This window comes from Mobula hypostoma, chromosome 3, assembly GCF_963921235.1.
Source record: "Mobula hypostoma chromosome 3, sMobHyp1.1, whole genome shotgun sequence".
NCBI classification, from domain to species: Eukaryota; Metazoa; Chordata; class Chondrichthyes; order Myliobatiformes; family Myliobatidae; genus Mobula; species Mobula hypostoma.
Genome location: NC_086099.1, coordinates 150545455 through 150568288, shown reverse-complemented (window position 1 = coordinate 150568288; position 22834 = coordinate 150545455). Strand labels below are relative to the sequence as shown.

Here is a 22834-nt window from a genome sequence, read left to right as displayed (position 1 = left end):
TATCCAGGATAGGATGGGCTATCATTGGTGAGGGTCCAGAGGATGTTCACAAGAATGATCCTGGGAATAAAAAGGTTAGCATGTGAGAAGTTTTCAATGGCTCTAGGCCTGTATCCACTGGAGCATAGAAGAATATGGGGCAGTGGGTGGTGTGGGGGGGAATCTCACTGAAATCCATCGAATATTGAAACATCTAGGTGCAGTAGGTGGGGAGAAGATACTTCCTGCATTGAGGGAAGTCTAGGACCAGAGTCGACAGCCTCAGAATACAGCATGCCCCTTTAGAACAGAGATGAGGAAAAATTTCTTTGGTCAGAGGGTGGTGAATCAGAGGGGGAGAGGGGGAGAGGGGGAGAGGGGGAGAGGGGGAGAGGGGGAGAGGGGGAGAGGGGGAGAGGGGGAGAGGGGGAGAGGGGGAGAGGGGAGAGGGGGAGAGGGGGAGAGGGGGAGAGGGGGAGAGGGGGAGAGGGGGAGAGGGGGAAAATCTAATGTGATGGAACGTCAGAGCAGATTTGATTGGGCCGAATGGCCTAATTCTGCTCCTATGTCTTATATTCTTTATAATCTAATTAAAAATTAATCACTTGGACAAGGATGCATACAACACTGAAATGGAAGATTTTTTCTTTATTTTCTCCAAATTCTATAGCTTTTATACATAAAATAATACAGTCTAGGAAAAGTAGCTGAAGAGGGAAATTCAGGAATTTCTCCAACAACATTTGGCAACATTCAATCCAGAGTACGATAACAATCTGATCATTGGACCTACAGGCCTTTTCAGATATGTTCAAATAAGAAACAGATCGATCATTTTTTAAGGATCAGAAAATGGAGACTACACAGAGCAGGCACAGAAGGGGAGTTGAGGCCTGGGCAGAACAGCCAGAATGTTATTGAAAGGTGGACATGGCTTCTGTAGCCGTGATCCATTTCTTCAGCATACACCAGAGGCTATTCAACCACTGAATGGCAGCAAAATTGCTACCTAATCAAAGATTTCTAAACAGCAGACATCAAGGAAGATGCAATGTATATATAGCTCCTTAATCTTATAGTGCTCGTTGAACTTTAAAGAACTTCACTGGTTTCATTTCAAAGCGTAGCCACATTTGCGAGAAATTAAAAATACGATCCAAGTAGAGGCCATGCTGCTAATAATTTAGCTTTTCTCCCAGCAACTACATTATTTGATTCTCATAGTAGTAGGGTAGTTCCTTCCAAATTGCAAACAGAAAGACTGGCTGACTTTTGCCTAAGGGTGATGTTCATATACCTTCTCTTTATTAATTGGGAAATAATTTCAAAGTCTATCTTGCCAAGATCACTAAATCTTTGCACAGATTGAATACCTTAGTGGAACCAAATGTGCTCCCGATGACAACTTCAAATAACTGTAAGCACCATTGGGCTCATAGCCAGCTGGTGGCGTAGTGGCATCAGTGCTGGACTTCGGAGTGAAGGCTTCTAAGTTCGAATCCAGCCGGCTCCCTTGCACGCTTTCTATCCGTGCTGGGTTGAGTGTCGAGCTAGCAACTCAGCCTCGTAAAAATAAGAAAGCCTGCATGGCGTCCCAATGACTCCACTCAGAGTTAAGGGCTTTCTTCTTCACCATTGAGCTCAGGAAGTAAATATTATTCCTCAGGTTGTGTATTGTGAGCAATTTTGTGCCCCTTATCCAAGAAAGGATGTGTTGGTTTCAGAGTGGGTCCAGAGGAGGTTCATGCGAGGATGTTTCCAGGAAAGAAAGGGTTAGTGCATGATAGATATTTTAATGGCTCTGGGCCTCTACTTGCTGGAGTTTCGAAGAATACGAGGGAAATCTCATTGAAAGCTACTAAATATTAAAAGGGCAGGATAGAGTGGATGTGAAGAGGATGTTTCCTATAGTGGGGAAGTCCAAGACCAGAGGACACAGCCTCAGAATAGAAGGACATCCGATTAGAACATAAATAAGAATGTTTTTTTTTAGATAAAGGGTGATGAATCTATGGAGCATATTGCCACAGATTGCTATGGAGACCAAGTCACTAGGCATATTTAAAGCAAGGTTGATAGGTTCGTGATTAGTAAGGTTATGGAGAGAAGGGAGGAGAATGGATTAAGAGGGATAAGAAATCAGCCATGGTGAAATGGCAGAACAGACTCGATGGGCCAATTGGCCTAGTTCTGTTCCCATGTCTTATTCAGATTGCAGAGAGAAAATGTACACAATTATATGCCAGGTCATGCTCGAACTAGTTCATTTCCAGCTCCTTCTGCTACAAAATGTTCATGTAACGGAGCAGGGCCCTTCGTCTCTGATGGTGGATTTAAGACTATCCTGAAGGACGTGTGGTAGCTTGTAGGTGATAAAGAGCATTGAACACCTATTAAACAAATATGATCAGAGACCTTTTTAAAAAGTTCAAAAATATTTGTAAAAATTAGAAGTTGAAACTAACTCGAGTGTCCTTCTAGTGTCTCTGTACTGAATCATCAGTGAGCAGCAAGAGCATTTGGAAACAGCAACAATGAGGATTTTGCTATGTAGCACACTGAACAGTACAGTAGAGCAACAGGCCCTTTGGCCCACAAAGTTGAGCCAAACAAATTAGTGATTAAATGTCCAACTAAACTAAACCCTTCTGCCTACACAATGACATCCTTCCATTCCCTGATCATTTATGTGCCCATCTATGAGCCTCTGATGACACTTGCCTGCTCCACCAACCCTGGCAGCGTATTCCAGGCACCCATCACGCTATGTAAAAAAACCCACCCCATGCATCTCCTTTGAACTTACCACTCTCACATTAAACGCATGTCCTCTGATATTTAGATATTTCAACCACGGGAAGGAGATTCTGACCGTCTATTCCATCCATGTCTCTCAACCTTTGAAACCCCAATCAGCCTCTGTCACTCCAGAGAAAACAACCCAAGTTTGCTCAACCGTTCCTTGTAACACATCCTCAAATCCAGGCAGCATCCTGGTGAAACTCCTCTGTACCCTTTCCATAGCCTTAGCAGTCTTCCTATAACATGGCAATATTCCAGATATGGCCTGCCTCGAACTTTATAAAGCAGAGAAATAGCATCTCAACTTTTGAACTCACTTTCTTGACTAATAACGACAAGCATACCACATGCTTTCTTTACCATCTTATCAACCTGTGTAGCCACTTTCAGTGACCCATGGACTTGCATCCCAAGATCCCTCTGTACATCAACACTTAAGCGTACTGCCACTAACAGTGTAACGTCTCTTTACATTTGCTCTCCAAAGCACCACACTTCACACTGGGCCAGGTTAAACTCTACCTGCCATTTCTCTTTCTATAAATGCAACTGATATGTATCCCCTGTATCCGTTACCACTCTTCCACAGTACAGTACAATATTGTAGCATTGATGCTCCCTCCTGGCTTTCCTAATTCCCTTTGAGTTCTTTTTTTTTAAAATCATCTTTATAATCCCCAGGAGCTCCGTTTGATTTTAGGTTCTGAAACCTCACATACATTTCCTTTTTCTTCTTGATTAAATTCACCATATTTCTCAACAGTCAAGGTTTCCTTAACTTGCCATCATTGTCCTTCTTTCTTACAGGAACATACCGATCTTCTACTCTGTACACTTGGTCTTTAAATATCTTCCACATGTCACATATGCAGACTTGCCCAAAAACAGCTGTTTCTAATTAACTCTCCCGAGTTCCTGAAATAAATCAAACCCGATAGAAGAGAAAGAGGAAAGTATTTCCAGGCAAAACTTGCTGGAACTCAGCTGTAGGATAGATTGAATTAAAGTCTTGGGCTTGGACAGCTCTTAAGGCCTTGGAATATCCTGTGGTGTTTTATAGTGAATGAAAATATCGTTTGACACAGAATTGTTTGTACTTCAGAAAATATAGAAGCAAGTTTCCAAAAGAAGCAACCCAAATGAGCTGGTGTTATTTTTGTAATTTTGATTGTGGATTAAAGAGATACCTTATGTCCTTCATTAAAATGGTACGTGGGATCTTTTATATCCACAAGGGCAGAAAACCGCCTCTTTTAATGCCTTATTTGGTGTTTTGTTCTATCAGGACTTAAATTCAACCTTCTAACTCAGATGAGAAGACAACCACCTGAGCCACAGCTGAAGGACTGAATTGGGGAAACCTTGCTGGTAAGTGACAGGCTGGACCACAGGCTGAGAAACATCTCAGAACATGCAGACTATTTCAGTGCAGAAAAAAAAACTGTGTGCTCCAATAACTAAACATGCCTCAACCAGTCATTTCATTTATTGGCAGAATTCAAAGGCTGGATAAAATCAGTTAGCTAAAAATATCTTGCACAAAAATGTCCTGTACTGCGATTTCTGATATTTTAATTTTAAATGAAGAACCTAACAGCATCTTATTGAAGTCCTACTAATGTATTTGTGCATAAATACTACCCCAGGAGAAAAGATATCAGTGCACACAAACAAGTAAATATCTTTATGGTTAAAAAATGATTTCATTAAAAAATTACAATGAATGTGAAAAGTTATCCTTTGATAAGTACCAGTCAGCAGGGCACAACATTAAAAGAACAGATGCGGGGTTCTGACCTGAAACACCAACTATTCCTAGAGCCAGTGAGTTCCGGCCACAATTTGTCTTGCTCCAGGTAATAGCAACAGCAGTCCTTTGTGTTTCCATTGACAGAAATGATTTTAATTATTTGTTATGTACAACTGCAGAATACCAAAATGAAAGGGAAAACAAGTTTTGATGTAAAACTAACTGATTTGTGTTTAATAGTTTTTGAATGATGCCTTGCGGTGGCCATGTGTTAATTGAGTAATTTTGTGGCAGGTCACCAAGTTAACTAATGCAAGGAATTTGTTTAATGCACACATTCTGATAAACAATCTTTGAAATGTTAACTGTTTCTCTTTCCACAGAGGCTGTTTGATCCATCGAATATTTCCAGTATTTTCTGTTTTGATTTCAGATTTCTAGCATGTGCCATTTTTTTTTTGATTTTCAATAGCATACTATCTCCTGATGTGAAATAAAATGCAGCTTTCAGCAGGTAATTAGCTTCATTCGTGCTAAAGTTCAAGTAAAATTTTAAAACCTAATGTTGAACAGGTTTCTCTCAGCCTTACCTTCCAAAAAAATTGTTACACATACCTCCACAAATATAATGCCCTCCAATGAAATTCCAAAAACTGAGACAAAATTACTGATCAACTATGGAGTGCAATGAAACACAAGGCTTTGTGATGTCTAAATTCAGAGCATCCTGAACCAAACCAGTTGTTTCCTATATTGGCAAATCTCAAATTCTCAAAGGCTGGTTAAAACCCGTTAAGTCAAAAACATGTTGCAGAAAGTGTTAGACAGGGGCCTATTATTAGAAGCAGGACAGAGAAACCAGACTAGTGTCTGTGGCACCAAGACACTATACAAAACTGTACAGAGTTTATTTCTCCCCTGAACAACAGCTACTTCTTTTGGAAAATCTCACTTTTAATATCAACTAGTGTTGAACATTCTCCAAAGACAGGCACACTGCTGTTGCTTCAGGACTGACATGGCTGAACTCTCAGACTCAGATGTGGCCAGGCCACTTCCTGACATTGATGATTTATGGCTGCTACAATTCTGATAACAGTCTGATAACGAACCCTCCTATCTTCAGAGTTCTTAGTGGCTCCAATTTCATCACAAATTCTCAAACCCAGGCCTTCAGAATATTGGGAATCCATAAAGCAAGGTGCTCATTCTGGGAAAAAAAATAACAGATTTTTGGGAAATTCAAGGATTGAATTCACTCCACTTAATGGAAATAAATTGGGCCAGAAACGATAGAATGTAGAAAGCAATTTTGTTTGCCAAATAGCCAAGTTTCATCAGAGAATTGTTCCTGTGCAACACTTTAGGCCTACTTTGGTATTAATTGAAGGAGATTGAGCTTACTTGCTCCACTACTGTGAATGCCTTCTTTCAGCTTACAGTCCTTCAAGCCTCTTAGAAGCCAGTCTCAGCATACCCCCTGCTGCTGCTGCTACCTTTAGTGTCTTCATTAGATAATTCAACATCTGATTCAGACCTATTTGCATGGTCCATATGCAATCTCCTGGTCCAAATGTTCTATCACGCCCAGTTACTTGTCTGAAACATACTCCTACCATTTAATTTTACACCCATCTCCCTGATCCCTGATGCTGTTCCATTCCACAACCATCAGGTCCTTTCTTCCCCAACCTGACCTCAAACTACACCCTTCTCCAGGAATCTACAGCTCATCGCACATCCACAGTTAAACCTATTACTGTGGGTCAGTGAATGCAAGATCACTGAGTATGCTTATGTTGTTGGGAAACTCCCACAGAATCAGCATGAGACTCGAGCACGTCCACTAGTATTCCTTTGTCATGGAAAGTTTTCCAGGATCAGGCTTTATGAGATAGTTTTCATGTTTGAATGTAAACAGCCAACAGACTTTTCGTCCCTCTTCCCTCCGGGAGAAGGCTCAGGAGCTTGAAGACTCATACAGCCAGATTTGGGAACAGCTTCTTTCCTACTGTGATAAGACTACTGAACGGATCCTGACCCAGATCTGGGCCGTACCCTCCAAATATCCGGACCTGCCTCTCAATTTTTTTTTGCGCTACCTTACTTCCCACTTTTCTATTTTCTATTTATGATTTATAATGTAAATTTTTAATATTTACTAATTCTAACTATTTTTAATATCCTTAATACTTAACATTTGTAATCCAGGGAGTGTGAAGCGCAGAATCAAATATCGCTGTGATGATTGTACGTTCTAGTACCAATTGTTTGGCGACAATAAAGTATAAAGTACACATCTGCATAAAGCATACTGTTAATATATAGAAATTACAATGATGTTTGGATTAAATACAGAACATGCATGCCACTCCCAAGAATTTCTTCATGAAAACTTCAGATCTTCAATATTTAGACATTGGCATCCCATTTGATATGAGTGCTTTCAAGATTAAGCACGATTGTCCCTATAATCCATTTGTTCTCTTCAGATAGAATATCAAGATAGCTGGGCTTTGAACCATTGTTCATTATTCTATTGAAACAAAATATTAACAATGAAATCCAAATACAAAATTTTGTTTCAATAGAATAATGAACAATGATATAAAGACATAAAGAACTGGAGAAATAAAACTTCCAATATGTATTTCAATCTTTAGCTTCTTTATTCCCCCTCACCCCCACTTTTCATGAGTAGAAGGAGTATCAAAAAAATCCCTCAAAGTATTTGAAAAATAAAATTGAAAACAATCATTCGTGCTGGGAAAGTAAACAATTTTAATTGAGGCCATTGGTAACCACATACCATATTATTATGTTCTTATTGTGGTTCAAGGCATATCGTGACCAGTTTCTGCAGTGGTGTAAATACAGGAAATCATAAGCAATTTGGACAAAAGTTGTATTTTTTTTGAACTAGATGCAGAACTTGTTGTATCAAACAAAACTAGTTTGTATGAGAGGTATTCAGCTAAAATGAAAGACTGTTTTATCATGATTCATGGTTTTAAATGCAATCATATAACAGCATCTTTGGCTGTTACTGTATTATTCCCAGAACACCTAGAAGCAGTTTGATGGCTCTATTTAAATCACTCATAAAAAATTAAGCGCATCAGGTTGGGTTGTCCTTTCACTGCCCAGATAGACAACTCCTCTATCATTCACTCCATCCCGCAGACTCTCTTTCTGCCTCATTTCAAACTCTTCCCATCAACATGTCTCCAATATTCCTACAACTGTGCATTTAGTACCAAGCACTTTAAGACTATAAGACATATGAGCAGAATTAGGCCATTCGGCCCATTGAGTCAGTACTGCAATTCCATTGCGGCTGACCTATCATTCCTCGCAGCCCCATTCTCTGTTTCTCCCCATAACCTTAAACATCTTAAATTAAGAACCTATCAATCTCTACTTTAAATATGTCCCTTGCCTTGGCCTCCACAGTCATCTGTGACAATTAATTCCACAGATTCACCACTCCCCGCCTGAAGAAATTCCTCCTCATCTCTGTTCTAAGTGGACATCCTTCTTATTCTGAGACAGGGTCCGCTGGTCCTAGATTCCCCCACTATAGGGAACATCTTCTCCACATCCACTCCATCTAGGCCTTTCAGTATTTGTTAGGTTTCAATGAGATCCCCGTATCCCCTCCCCATTCTTCTAAACTCCAGTGAGTATAGCCCAAAGCTATCAAATGCTCCTCTGAACTCCCAACGTCAGCACATCCTTTTTAAAAAAGGGGCCCAAAACTGTTCACAATACTCCAAGTGCAGTCTGACCAATGCCCTATGAAGCCAAAACATTGCTTTTATAGTATATACTAGTCGTCTTGAAATGAATGCTAACATTACATTTGTCTTCCTTACCATCTCCTCAACCTGCAAGTTAACTTTTAGAGAACTCTGCACAAAAACTCCCAGGTCCCTTTGCACCTCTGATTCCTGAGTTTTCTCCCCATTTAGAATGTAGTCTATGCCTTTATTCCTTCTATCAAAGTGCATGACCATATACTTCCATACGCGATCTTCCATCTGCCACTTCTTTGCCATTCTCTTAATCTGTTCCAGACCTTCTGCAGAGTCCCTGCTTCCTCAACACCATCTAACCCTCCCCTTTTATCTTTGTATCATTCACAAACCTGGCCACAAAGTCACCAATACCATCATCCAAATCATTGTCATATTAAGTGAAAAGCAGTAGTCCCAACGTCCCTCTGGAACACTAGTCACTGGCATCCAACCAGAATAGGCCCTCCTTTATCCACACTCTTTGCCTCCTGCACGTCAGCCAATCTTCTATCCATGCTAGTGTCTTTCCTGTAATACCATGGGCTCTAATTTTGTTTAGAAACATTTCATCTCAATGGTTCAATTTAATATCAGAGAATATATACAGTATACAACCGGAAATTCTTACTCTTCACAGACAGCCAGGAAACAGAGAGGAAAAAAAACCCAAAGCCCCCCTCACAAGCACAAGCATTAACCCTCCCCCCACCTTGTTTCAGCATAAGCATCAAAACCCTACTACCTACCATGCAAGCAATAGCAAAACCCCCAGAGACCATAATCTAGAGACCAAAAACTGTCCATCCCAACACTTCATCTGAACAGCCCTCTCTCAATGAGAGAGACAGAGAATATATCGCTCCTGCCACCACAAGAGAGGAGACCAACAGCTCGATGTTTCAATCTGCAGCGTCGCTACATCAAGTTCCCGTAACTCAGAGCCAACAGACAAGAGCGAGAGAGCAATCACTCGAGTGCAGAGGTGTCCAACAGCTGCACCCACTGTCATACTGACAATCTAAATTTATTACAAGTGCATCCTAAATCTCAAATTTAGAAGTTAATAATAATGAAGAAACTGGAAAGTGTTTTCACTCTGCTTGAGCATTGCATCAGATTTCAGTATTATATTACTCAACTTTAGCACTGGTTACTGGGTACTTTGAAATGAAAAGCCTCACAATTTCATATTCACTAATACCGACAACACTCCCCCCCACCCCCCAAAACTGGAATTAGTTGAAAATCCTCCACAGAACTACTTCAGTAAGGCAGTGGCATAAGCAGATAATTAGCAGAAGTATCTAAAACTAGAGGACATAGGGTTGGGTTGAGGGGAAATGGGAGAAGGAACTTTTTCCATCCAGGTGGTAGCTGGAATCTGGAACACTGCCTGAGTGAACGATGTTGATGGTTGCCACAATTTAAGCACCACCGAGATGAGGACTGAAATCACCAATGCATAGGAATCTGCAGAGCAGGTGCTGATAGAGACTTGATGGTTGCCAAGGACGTAGTGGGTCAAAAAGCCTCCTTCTCAGCTGCATGTCTCTGAGGAGTTTTCACAACCAAATATTATTGCTGGTGAAGCAGGATGTCAACTTCCTCTCACAAATTTATTTCAGCACTTGAAAGGAGATGGTGGCAGTTCTTAGATTTTCAGTTATCACATCCCACAAGACAACTATAACTCATCATCTCCCTCATGTTTTCATCAGTTTCAGTTAACATTCCTTCGGAAGACTAAGGCACACATGCAACCTCTCACCATCTTTTCCAAAGCAGAGTTTCTGATCCCATCAACCTCCCCTTATTACAGCTACCACCATCTCAATTATCTGCCGAAAATTCCTCTTTCGTGCTTCCATAAGCCAGAGTAAGTGCAGTAGTTAGCATAACGCTTTCCAGTACCAGCGACCCACCACAGCCTGTAAAGAGTTTGCATGTTGTCTCAGCGACTACAGGCTTCCTCCCACAGTCCAAGGACATACTGGTCAGTAGGTTACTTGGTCATTGCTAATTGTCCTGTGGTTGGACTGTGATTAAATTGGAGGAATTGCTGGGCAGTGGGCCTCCAAGTGCGGAAAGGACCTATTCCACTTCGTATCTCAATAAATAAAATAAAAACTTCACTGTTCAATTGTAGGGAAGTGGAGTTTGCAGAACCTGGTTTTCCCTTGGGTGCTTGGTTTCATCCAATATTTCATGGACAATGGTAGGTAGGTTAATTGGCAACTGTAAACTACCACCTAGTGTGGCAGAGTCAGGGGATTTTTAATAGGCACAACCGAGAACAGTTTGTAGAGAATTAAGTTGGGGGGGGGGGAAATAGGATTTAGGACAAAAACTGAATGTTAGAATAACCAAGCTGCCCTCAGCATCTCTGGCGGCAATAGGTGCAAGTCAACATCTTGGGTTGAGACCCTGAATCAGGACTTCGGGGAATAGGATTGATGGGGTTGCTTTGACAGCCAGCATAGATTCAATGGTGCAAATGCTCTCTGTAATGCTGTACAGAAGTTATTAAAAATTGGCTTAACCATCACTCTTCCCCTAAGTGATCTATGCCGAATCTCAGGGAAGTAAGTAACAAAATCACGTACAAATTCTTTGTAACTCACCCTTCCCTACTCCAGCACTACAATCTCTCCCCTGTCAAAATGTTACCCAGGATAGCCTTTTCTGCATTCACACCAAGAATCCTTCTCCTATGACCCCCTACTTCTCCATCTAACCCCTTCTCCAAGGGGCTCTTCAGCTCTTGTAACATTTCTTTCTCTAGCATGGCACCCATTATGTTCTTTAGAACAGGGGTTCCCAACATTTTTTTAATTAACTGAGGTGTCTGTGGAGCCCAGATTAGGAGCCTCTGCTTTAGAATGTTTCTGCATATTAATACTGCTGTTGCCTTTAATCACAACCTCATCTGCAGCCCTAAGGAGACCTCTAGTGGTGGTACATGAAAAGTGCATGTAATCAAATTAAAAAGAAGAGACAGAGTTTCTCAATGAAGATTCAAAAATTAAAAATACTTTGTATTGCCTTTTACAGCCCTCCAATCAGCCATATATTATGGTTGGTGGAGATTTCAAAGAATAAGTGGTAGTCTTTCTCAAAATGAATTCTGAGGCAATTGTAAAGACAGATAGTAGAGTATCCCAGCACCCAAGCCCAATTCACAGCTCCTGCTTTGACTCTAGTGCCCTGCCACAAATGGCTGGCTTTTGCAGTAGCATGCCGTTATCCAATAAGGCAGTACTGCCGTGCAAAGATGTACAGTTACAGTCTGCAGGTGACAACACAGCACAGCATGTACATCTCTGCTAATCCAGGACCAGGATACAGCCCAACATTGCCTGACATGTAGGTGTGTCAAGCCTCAGACACACTGCTACATTTTGGTAGCTGCGACAGTTTAATACTGGCTCTCAGATCACAACTGCATAATTCACTTACCCATGGTTCACTTTCATCAGGTCTGACCCTTTGAACATCTCTTCACTTTCTCAAACGTTGCTTATAGCCCATAAGTATTCACCATGACCTCTGTGGCATTATTCAGTGCCTACCCACTGAATGAATTCTCTGCTTGAATGCACTCCTTCAGATACAAACCTACTAGCTGTAGAATAGAGCAGGTCCCTTTTTGAAAATGGCTTTGTAACTCCCAACTCATTAAGTTGGTTTCAAAAGCATCCCATTTCTAGAAACAGTACTGCAACATAGTAGAATGGAACGAATATTGGTAGATTCTGGACATTATTAGGTCACCAGAATGCCAGTCAAAAGGATTGTATTTCTTTATTATTGATTATGGAATTATCATGTCTTCCTTATAAGAGATGACATTTAGGGTAACTGATCAAAACTGGTGCATTTCCCTACTCCACCCGTCTTTACATCATTTGGAATAAGAACGATCATTTCACAAACACGAGAAGATCTGCAGATGCTGGAAATTTAAGCAACACACACAAAATGCTCGAGGAACTCAGCAGGCCAGGCAGCATCTATAGAGAGAGGAGTAAATAGTCAACGTTTTGGGCCGAGACCTTTCATCGGGTCTTTTCCATAGATGCTGCTGAGTTCCTCCAGGATTTTGTGTGACAAACAAACATGATCCACTTTTACAAAATACAAGATGTTTCAATATTTATTCGATGTTATATACACATTAGCACTGTTACATTAATAAACTGGAAACTTGGACTAAAATTCAAACTGAACCACTACAGGTGAGTAATTATTTAAATAAATCCAGGGAGGAAAATTCAAGTACTAATTATGGTGGAAATACTTGCAAAAATCCACTTGCTTCATTAGTTCCCCTTAGAAAATCTAAAGTTCTTGTTCTAGTTTATCTGATGATTCCAAACCAATTGCAATTTGGCTGACTCTCAAATGCCTTATGAAACTATTAAAATGATGTCAGTACTGCCACTAATTCAGTGATTGGAACGGGGTCATCGAACACCAAACCAGGAACCAAATTCAGACACAACAGACACACCAAGACTTTTTTTTTTAAAAATGCATCTCTGACTAGACATACTGACTGAAAAATGATTTTACTTTGTACATCCAGATTAATATGATGTAGTATTCTGGAAATTTCATGCAAGTGCATGCATTCTTCTATGTGAAAATTACATACAAAAGCATTTTGCACGGCTTAGGTCATGTTTCAAACACACACAAAATGCTGGTGGAACGCAGCAGGCTGGCAGCATCCATAGGAAGAAGCACAGTTGACGTTTTGGGCCAAGATTCTTCATCAGGACTAACTGAAAGAAGAGATAGTAAGAGATGTGAAAGTGGGAGGGGGAGGGGGAGATCTGAAATGATAGGAGAAGACAGGAGGGGGAGGGATGGAGCCAAGAGCTGGACAGTTGATTGGCAAAAGGGATACAAGGCTGGAGAAGGGAGAGGATCATGGGACAGGAGGCCTAGGGAGAAAGAAAGGGGAGGGGAGCACCAGAGTAAGATGGAGAGCAGGCAAGGAATTATTTTGAGAGGGAGAGAGAGAGAAAAGAGAGAAAAAAGGAAAAAATAATAAATAAATAAGGGAGGGGGTAAGAAGGGGAGGAGGGGCTTTAACAGAAGTTAGAGAAGTCAATGTTCATGCCATCAGATTGGAGGCTACCCAGATGGAATATAAGGTGTTGTTCCTCCAACCTGAGTGTGGCCTCATCTTGACAGTAGAGGAGGCCATGGATAGACATATCACAATGGGAATGGGACGTGGAATTAAAATGTGTGGCCACTGGGAGATCCTACTTTCTCTGGTGGACAGAGCGTAGGTGTTCAGCGAAACGGTCTCACTAATATATAGGAGGCCGCACCGGACGCAGTATAACACACCAGCCGACTGACAGGTGAAGTGTTGCCTCACTTGGAAGGACTGTCTGGGGCTCTGAATGACGGTGAGGGAGGAAGTGTAAGGGCATTTGTAGCACTTGTTCCGCTTACAAGGATAAGTGCTGGGAAGGAGATCGGTGGGAAGGGATGGGGGGACGAACGGACAAAGGAGTCGCGTAGGGAGCGATCCCTGTGGAAAGCAGAGAGAGGTGGTGAGGGAAAGATGTGCTTAGTGATGGGATCCCGTTGGAGGTGGCGGAAGTTACGGAGAATAATATGTTGGACCCGGAGGCTGGTGGGGTGGTAGGTGAGGATGAGGGGAACCCTATTCCTAGTGGGGTGGCGGGAGGATGGGGTGAGAGCAGCGTTGATGGTGGAGGAAGGGAAGCCCCTTTCTTCGAAAAAGGAGGACATCTCCCTTGTCCTGGAATGAAAAGCCTCATCCTGAGAGCAGATGCGGCTGAGACGGAGGAATTGCGAGAAGGGGATGGTATTTTTGCAAGAGACAGGGTGAGAAGAGGAATAGTCCAGGTAGCTGTGAGAGTCCTGATGGCATGAACATTGACTTCTCTAACTTCCGCTAATGCCTCACCTTCCCCTCGTACCCCATCTGTTATTTATTTATATACACACATTCTTTCTCTCTCTCTCTCCTTTTTCTCCCTCTGTCCCTCTGACTATACCCCTTGCCCATCCTCTGGGTTTTTTCCCCCCTCCCCCTTTTCCTTCTCCCTGGGCCTCCTGTCCCATGATCCTCTCATATCCCTTTTGCCAATCACCTGTCCAGCTCTTGGCTCCATCCCTCCCCCTCCTGTCTTCTCCTATCATTTTGGATCTCCCCCTCCCCCTCCCCCTTTCAAATCTCTTACTAGCTCTTCCTTCAGTTAGTCCTGACGAAGGGTCTCGGCCCAAAGCGTCGACTGTACCTCTTCCTAGAGATGCTGCCTGGCCTGCTGCGTTCACCAGCAACTTTGATGTGTGCCACACGGAACATTGTCCTGGCCCTTCACCTCATCTCAGCAGAGATTTACACCTTGGGCAGGATTCAGAACTGATACAGCAATTGAGAGGCTTGTGGAATTTGCCAGCCTCATTATATTCACTGCATGCAGCTTTTTATTCCCCAGGAACTGCATGCAGTGATCAACAGCTCCTTGATCAGCCCATAACTCACTGTGCCTTGGTGCACTGGAGTTAATCGATGGCAGTGAAGCTCAGCTAAAGACAATACAATACATGTTTTTATCCTTACGTCTTCCCTCACCTCTGTGAGTGTATCAGGATTCCATTATTTCAACATATACCCAGAAATTCCATTATTGTACTTTGGTATCAGTCAGGGCATTGAGTACAGAAATTGGGATGTTACATTGCAGTTCTACATGATTGTCCTGTTTTTGGAAAAACACTAAACTGGAATAGGTGGCTTTGGTTTAGAGGGCTATGGCCCAAACACCGGCAAATGTAACCAGCTTAGTGATTAGTTTAGATAGGTTAATAGCTCAACAAATCACTGAGCTTTAACAGCTTGTCCCTGTGCAACTCATTTTGATTTCTTTGATTTCCTCACTTGCAGACGTGTGTCAGTTCAGATGGGCAACATCTCCTCCACAATCAGCATCAGCACAGCAGCCCCACAAGGCTGTGTGCTTAGCCCCTGCTCTACTCACTTTATACCCTTTATTGTGTGGTTACGCAGAGCTCCAACACCTTATTCAAGTTTGCTGACGGCACTACTGTTGCTGGACCAATCGACGGTGGTGACAAAGGAGGGAGATTGGAAATCGGTTTGAGTGACCAGTTGTTCCCTTGAGGTACCAATCAATGTCAGCAAAACCGAACAGCTGATTACTGACCACGGGAAGCAGCCGCCAGAGCTCGATCAGCCAGTCCTCATTAGGGGATCAGAGGTGGAGAGGGTCTGGAACTTCAAATTCGTCGACGTTATCATATCAGAGGACCTGTCCTGGGACCGGCACGCAAGTGTTATCACAAAGGCGGCACTGCAGCACCCTCTACTTTCCTAGAAGTTTGCGTAGATTCAGCATGTGATCTAAAAATTTGAAAAAACTTCTATAAATGCACAGTGGAGAGTATCCTGACTGGTTGCATCGCAGCCTGGTATCGCATCAATACCCGGGAAGAGAAAAGTGGTCGATACATCCCACTCCACCACAGGCATAACCCTGCCCACAAATGAACACATTTACAATGAGCATTGCTACAAGAAAGGGGCATCCGTTATCAAGGACCTTCACGTTCTAGACCATGCACTCTTCCCACTGCAACAGTTACTGCACAACCATCAGCTCCTGCACCAGTGTGGATAACTTCACTCACCACTGATTCCACAAGCTACTGACTGAACTTTCACGGACTCTGCATCACATGTCCTCAATAATATTTGTTTATGCTTTTATTTTCAGAATTGTCTTCTTTTGCACATTGCACCCTTTTAGCCAGAGGGTGATGAATCTCTGAAATTCTTTGCCACAGGCAGCTGTGGAGGCCATGTCTTTATGTATATTTAAGGCAGAGGTTGTTAGATTCTTGAACGGTCAGGGCATGAAGGAATAAAGGGAGAAGATAGGAGATTGGGGCTGAGGGGAAAATTTGATCAGCCATGATGAAATGGCGGAGCAGACTCGATGGGCCAAATGGCCTGATTCTGTTCCAATATCTTATGGTCTTTCGATTGTTTGTCATTCTTGGTTTATGCATAGCTTTCATAAATTCCATTTTATTTATTTTACTGGAAATGATGGCAAGAAAATTAATCTCAAGGTAGTATATGGTGACAGACATACTTTAATAGGAAATTTACGTCGACTTTGCTCATGGTTGGGAAGGACAAGTTGTTCCAAAGGGTCAATTTCCATGCTATTTTCCTCTCTGACTCTATTGTACTGACACCACAGACAATGCCAGAGAGGGAAGGAAAAACTAGTATACAATTCCTATTTATAAATCTCATTTCCACACACTATTTCAATCAATTTAGTTCAGTCATCAAGCAGAATATCTTTTACACTCCAATGCAGTTACATACTTGAGAATAATAAGCTCTTAAAAAAATGTAAACTTCATTCATTATCTAACGTTTCAACAGTAAATCTCTTCAATACAAAGATTATTCCAATTGTCCTCAGAAGGTAGTTGAATGATTTTAACAGCAAGGTATGACAGGAAGTTCTGTGAAAACTTACTGGAAGCCCATTTAATAATGATTTGCCAAAGGAAATTTGACTCGCATAGAAGTTGAAAAATTTGCAAGATCTTTGAATAATGTCATGAACTATTAAATGTTTTCAGCATAATAATAACCACCATCAAGTAGCTGTTTTCCCTTTATGACTCTCCTCTCAACTACTTACTTTCTTTTCCAGCAATAAATCACCCTATTTCACTAGCTTCTTCCCAAATCATTCCCCCTACTTCAGTCTACTTAACCTCCTGTTTGCTGAACCAAATTTATCCAAGAATGGAAATACAGCTGAGTCTTCTTGGAAAAAAAGGAGACACACACACACACACACACACACACAGGAGCTATCAAATCTGTTTCAAACTATATACAGTGCATCCCTGTTAATTGGGCCATCGATTAATCAGAGTAGCCACTTATTTGGGACAGCTCTTAAAGAACAAAAATTAATTGAGTAAATAGCCAAGATTCTCTTCGTTTATTTGGGACACTATGCCATTTAATTAGGACAAGAGACTGTTGCAGAACAGTTTCTGACTAGCGTCAGTTGCATGAACTTGTGTGGCCATAAAACACCCACCATGCTTTGAGCAAATAGTTTATAAATAGTGTCAGCTGCATGTATGTGTGTGCAAAACGCAGAAATTTTGTCACTCATAGTGGCAAGAATAATCAGTAAGACAATTCAGAACTGTTTTGCTCAGTGATTTCAAGCATTCAGATTTGGAAATGCCTGAAATGCTCAACAAGTGAAAAGGAAATGATTTCATTACTTCAACAAGTTAGGAACTATGAAGAATTTGAAGGTATCGACAATCATCTTGAAGGTTACAATGAAAATGAAGGTTTGGAAGATACAATCATTGATGGCATTGTGTGAAGGCAGTTCACTATCTGCAATAGGTGCCTGCACTGATTTTGTTCATTTACAATCAATCAGATGAACACGGCAGCGTACATTATGTTGATAACTATTACGAACTAATACACAATTTTAAAGTACCGTAAAAGGACTGTCAATGGTCTAATTTGTTTATTTGTTTTATATTTCATTTAAATACATAATTTGTTACTCAGTTAAACTGTTTGTCTCTTTTTACCCATTTCCATGAAACTTAGGCTAATTGGTTCAAAATGTACTGGCCCCGATATGTCCCAATTAACCAGAATCCACTGTACTTCAATATTCAGTAGACTCCACTTTATTTGAAAGAAGGCTTTTTACTCTAAATTATATTATTGACAGGTCACCTACCGGTGTTGCAAGAAACCTATGAAGGGAGAAACGCCAGTTCCAGGCCCCACCATGATGATAGGAACTGCAGTATCAGAGGGTAGATGGAAAAATGTGTTCTGCCGACTGAAAATGGAAATCTGCAAAAGGAAATTCACTTGATATTAGCAAGCCCTTCCTAGTCGTTTCAATAAAATACTTCAACTGAATCTATTTCTATGATATTTCTTCAAAAGCAGCATCTTTACCCCCTTGTTATAGAAACATAGAAAACCTACAGCACAATACAGGACCTTCGGCCCACAAAGCTGTGCCAAACATGTCCCTACCTTAGAAATATCTAGGCTTTACCCATAGCCCTCTATTTTTCTAAGCTCCATGTAGCCATCCAAAGAGTCTCTTAATAGACCCTGTCGTTTCGTCCTCCACCGCCGCCGCCGGCAGCCCATTCCACGCACTCACCATTCTCTGTGTAAAAAACTTACCCAACATCTCCTCCGTACCTGCTTCCAAGCACCTTAAAACTATGCCCTCTTGTGTTAGCCATTTCAGCCCTGGGGAAAAGCCTCTGACCATCCACACAATCAATGTCTCTCATTATCTTATACACCTCTATCAGGTCACCTCTCATCCTCCGTTGCTCCAAGAAGAGAAGGCCGAGTTCACTGAACCTATTCTCATAAGGCATGCTCCCCAATCCAGGCAACATCCCTGTAAATCTCCTCTGCACCCTTTCTATGGTTTCCACATCCTTCCTGTAGCGAGGCAACCAGAATTGAGCACAGTACTCCAAGTTATCCTTTACTGAAAGTACTCACTTGACTGTTACGACTTCATCAGGTGCTGTAATAGGCTCAAATATCCATCTCAGCCATCAGCTAATCAGAGTATTAAACAAAAAACTAACATGCAACATATGTATATTGTTTGAAAGTTATATTTCTCCTGATAATTTCCTGTTCTGTGATGAATGCAATGTAATTTATGTAGCTATAGAACCACTTAACCAATCGCATACATGTAACAACATCCAATACCCGAGTATTTAAGGATCACTGCTCAAACGATATAGACTGGCAGCTATTAATATTGTTGTGACTCTCAGAGTACCAACAATCAAAAGTTTGTTAGCATAATTACTAGAATTATTCCTAAATAATTCCAAGATCATCATTTCCCACTTCCATTCACTTTGCTCACTGTTGTGATTGCAGTGTTGATCGGATGCAACTGTCCCAGTCTAAAGTACTGCTCTGCGCTTCATTGCTCTGAGCAAGCGGAAGGTGGTAATGCGGTAGGGAGAAGAACACTGAAAATTTCTGATGCCCGCAAATGAAATCCTGGTTCACAAATACATTTCTAGTAAAATATGCCTGAATATAGACTATATAAAACCTGGCTATGCTTCTAATAATTTAGTACACAGTACTTACCTGTGTTGTTGCAAACCTATCCGATGAACAGTCGGCAATTGCAGCTTCACTGTCATAGCTCTGAAGCCCTGGAGCTACCTGCTGTGCCAGCCAACCTGTGCAAACTCCTCGCCGGGCGGTAGGCTGCACAGCCGAAGATGGAAACTCAACAATGTTAAAAACAAAATGAAGCTTCCCAGGATAATATTTGGATGAGCTACAGAGAAACCAAACGAGATGAAAACTTGTTAAGTATTTAGGATACTTGACAACTTAAAATAGTTCCTAATTATTTTATACTTCATCCTTTATTCAACAAAACCAAAGTAAATATCATATGCAGTTAAATTTCACATTAATGAAACAAAAGGCAAAAGCAGATGTCCCTGACCTACTCATGTATTTCACCAAAATGAATCAATTCATGACAAACAGAAACTGTTCTATTATAATCTGCAGCAACAAACATCTGAGACGTAATTAGGAACAGTTTGCTCCAAAAAAAATCCTACACAGCATGGATTTTTTTTTGTATGTTATATGCTTTTTGCAATGAATGCTGTTTCTAAATCTTTAATTGGTTTAAAAGGATTCTCAGTGTGGATAAGAGTTATAAAGTTTCAGATAATTGCAACTACATTTTTAAGTTTATCTTGTGAGTGGAATTCGGATTCTCTGCTTTACAGGTGATGGCCAATTTACCCCCTAATCAATGACAGTGATTCAACAATATTCTCATCAATTATCATTCCTCATTTATGCATGTAGTGTTTCTCAAAATCAGCTTCTTAAAATTTTGTTTCAGATAGCGTCACTCATTTCAGCCACCATTGTGTGACGATCATCTAGCATGTTTAAAATACTGTTCAATGTATATTTATTATTGATATTTTCTATTTATTGTTTCATTATTGAATATTGAGGTAAAATACAGAATAGGTCCTTCCCGCCCTTCAAGTCACGCTGCCCAGCAATCCCCTGATTTAACCCTAGCCTAATCACAGGACAACTTACAATGACCAATTAACCTACCAACTGGTACATCTTTGGACAGTGGAAGAAACTGGAGCACGCGGAGGAAACCCACGCAGTCACCGGGAGAACGTACAAACTCCTTATAGGTAGCAGCAGGAATTGAACCTAGGTCACAAGTACTGTTAGCACTATGCTACAGTGTTTCCCTGACTGCATCCTATCTGTGATATCTTTAGAATTACAGGAATGGTGTGCACATTACAGTCAAATTATAAAGAATGTTTTTAATATAGTGAAAATAAAATGCACAATTTATCCATAATTTATTCCCTTTCAGTCGAAGATGGTGAAGGTAGCCAAATGAATAAACTCTTGGCTAGCAGTTACCATTACGAACCAGACATTAATCCTAATTTGATTCCACATTCAATTATGGAATAGGAATATAAAGCATTCTGTAAGAGGAACAGTAGAAACAATATGGCTTTTTTTAAAATTGGACTTGCAATTGAAGTTTAGAAAATGCTCAAAGAAAGATGACATCTGCAACTTGGCAATTATGTAATGCTCGAGGTGCAGAAAAAATATCAAGGTTTACCATAAAAATGTTAGCAGAAATAGAAAATCAACACTAAACCAAAGGAAATGATATCCAGGCAACAAAAAGTGGTTTAAAATAAAGCTTATATGACATTGCAGGAGGAGGCAAAGTTTTAGAAACAAATTTGAAAGGTTTAGTATTCAAGATATAGCTGGAGGCACAACTGCCATTGCTGGAGTTAGAGGATTTTGGGATGCACAGTAAACTGAAATTGATGGTATTTGGAGATGGGAGATTTTCAGCAACATTATGACCACTTTACACTAAAGTGCACTTTGTTTTCTCTTCTAATCATATTTTACACTAAAAATTGGATACAACTTACCTTTAATTTATGATTTTCTGTATAATGCGGCTTACACGATGCTATACACCTGTGATGCTGCTGCAAGTAAGTTTTACATTGCACCTGTGCATACATGTGCTTACGTGTATGTATATGTATATGCTTATGTATATGACAAACTCAACCTTGATAGTGGTGCACTACAAGGCAGAGTTTATGAAGGAATTAAAATTAAATTATGAAGCTAAAATTTTGCATCAAGGAATTAAACACGAAGTTACAATGGAATGATAAACTGTTGAATGTTGAGGAGAAAGTACGCCTTAAAAATAGAATACTGGAGATGCAGGTAGATTAGCTACAGATGTATTGGAACAGTTGAGCCTGGAGATGACAGTGATCCCGGATACTTACAGCAGATGGGCTGTTATTGTGCAGAGTTCAGCAATGGTACATAACTGTGAGCAGGTGGCTTTTAGGTGAGGTTTGGGACTGGACGCTTGGGTTTGTGCCGTTCAGACTAGTCAAAGGAAGGAATACCATCAACGGCATGGAGATCAACTCTACAGAGTCTCCAAACATGCTGGCTGGCTTCTACACCATGACCAGTTGTTTAACAAAAGATACCAAATTTAAGGGAATGGTAGTAGTGGGTCACTGATTTCTGATTTTATAAATACAACAGTTTTACAGATGACATTATTACCAATATTAATTTCTTAAGTAAACAAAATACTACCTTGCAGCTGAATAAGATCGAGCTTGCAGCTTTGGTAAGTGTTCTGAAAGAGAAGAGATGTTAAAAGTGTCCGGGAATGCAATAACAAAAGCATGCCAAAAATGTTAAACTTTTATTAAGTACCTATAGGCTCATTAATTCCATTTATAATAAGAACCTTTTTTTGTTACGCAGAACTAAAATTTCAGACGTTATTTCAGATGAAGCTTCAAGAGTCAGGTCATGGTTGATCTAGAAAAATTAGAAGCTGTATGATAATCACCTTTTCTAAATGAAATCTAACCTGGTAGATTTAGCTTCGACACACTGCAGCTATTATGAAACCCTGCATTCTTTCCAATATAGGATTTGGTCCAAAAGCAACACCCATTCATTCTTCTCCACTAGCTCAATTAGACTTCAATTGATTTGGGCTATAATAATTATATAGTTTAAAATAAATGTGCATACTTCAAATTCATTCACCTTTCAAAAAGCAACTGGGTTATTCATTCCTGAGCTTACAGGCCTGTGATATTCCTGCCCATTAAGATGTAGGGGGCTTGTGAGTCTGAGGGGCCGTAGTGAGGGCATCAGTAAAAAAATTTGAAAGCATACAAGCAGAATGCTCTGACATAATTAAACATTTGTAGGCATTAAAATGATAGCTATTGAATGAGGAAGGATAAATTAAGGATTGGGGAGGTCGTAAGAACA

General features: G+C 40.7%; 1 protein-coding gene across 5 annotated transcripts in view; it reads right to left on the bottom strand.

Annotated features, from left to right (window-relative positions):
- Window positions 1–22834, bottom strand: part of mtrr (5-methyltetrahydrofolate-homocysteine methyltransferase reductase) — a 106147-nt gene that overhangs the window by 36278 nt on the left and 47035 nt on the right. For 4 of the 5 annotated variants that reach the window (XR_010017413.1, XR_010017415.1, XR_010017414.1 and 1 more), the window contains exons 10-12: window positions 22139–22181; window positions 19559–19754; window positions 18147–18265 (exon numbers count right to left, since the gene is read on the bottom strand). Coding sequence is in view for 2 of the 5 variants with exons in the window: in XM_063043859.1 (XP_062899929.1) it covers window positions 18147–18265; window positions 19559–19754; window positions 22139–22181 (358 nt within the window). In the remaining 3 variants the exon portion in view is untranslated. Of the gene's footprint in view, window positions 1–14635; window positions 15740–18146; window positions 18266–19558; window positions 19755–22138; window positions 22182–22834 lie in introns of those variants that run through there. The other variant, XM_063043860.1, reaches the window with a different exon arrangement.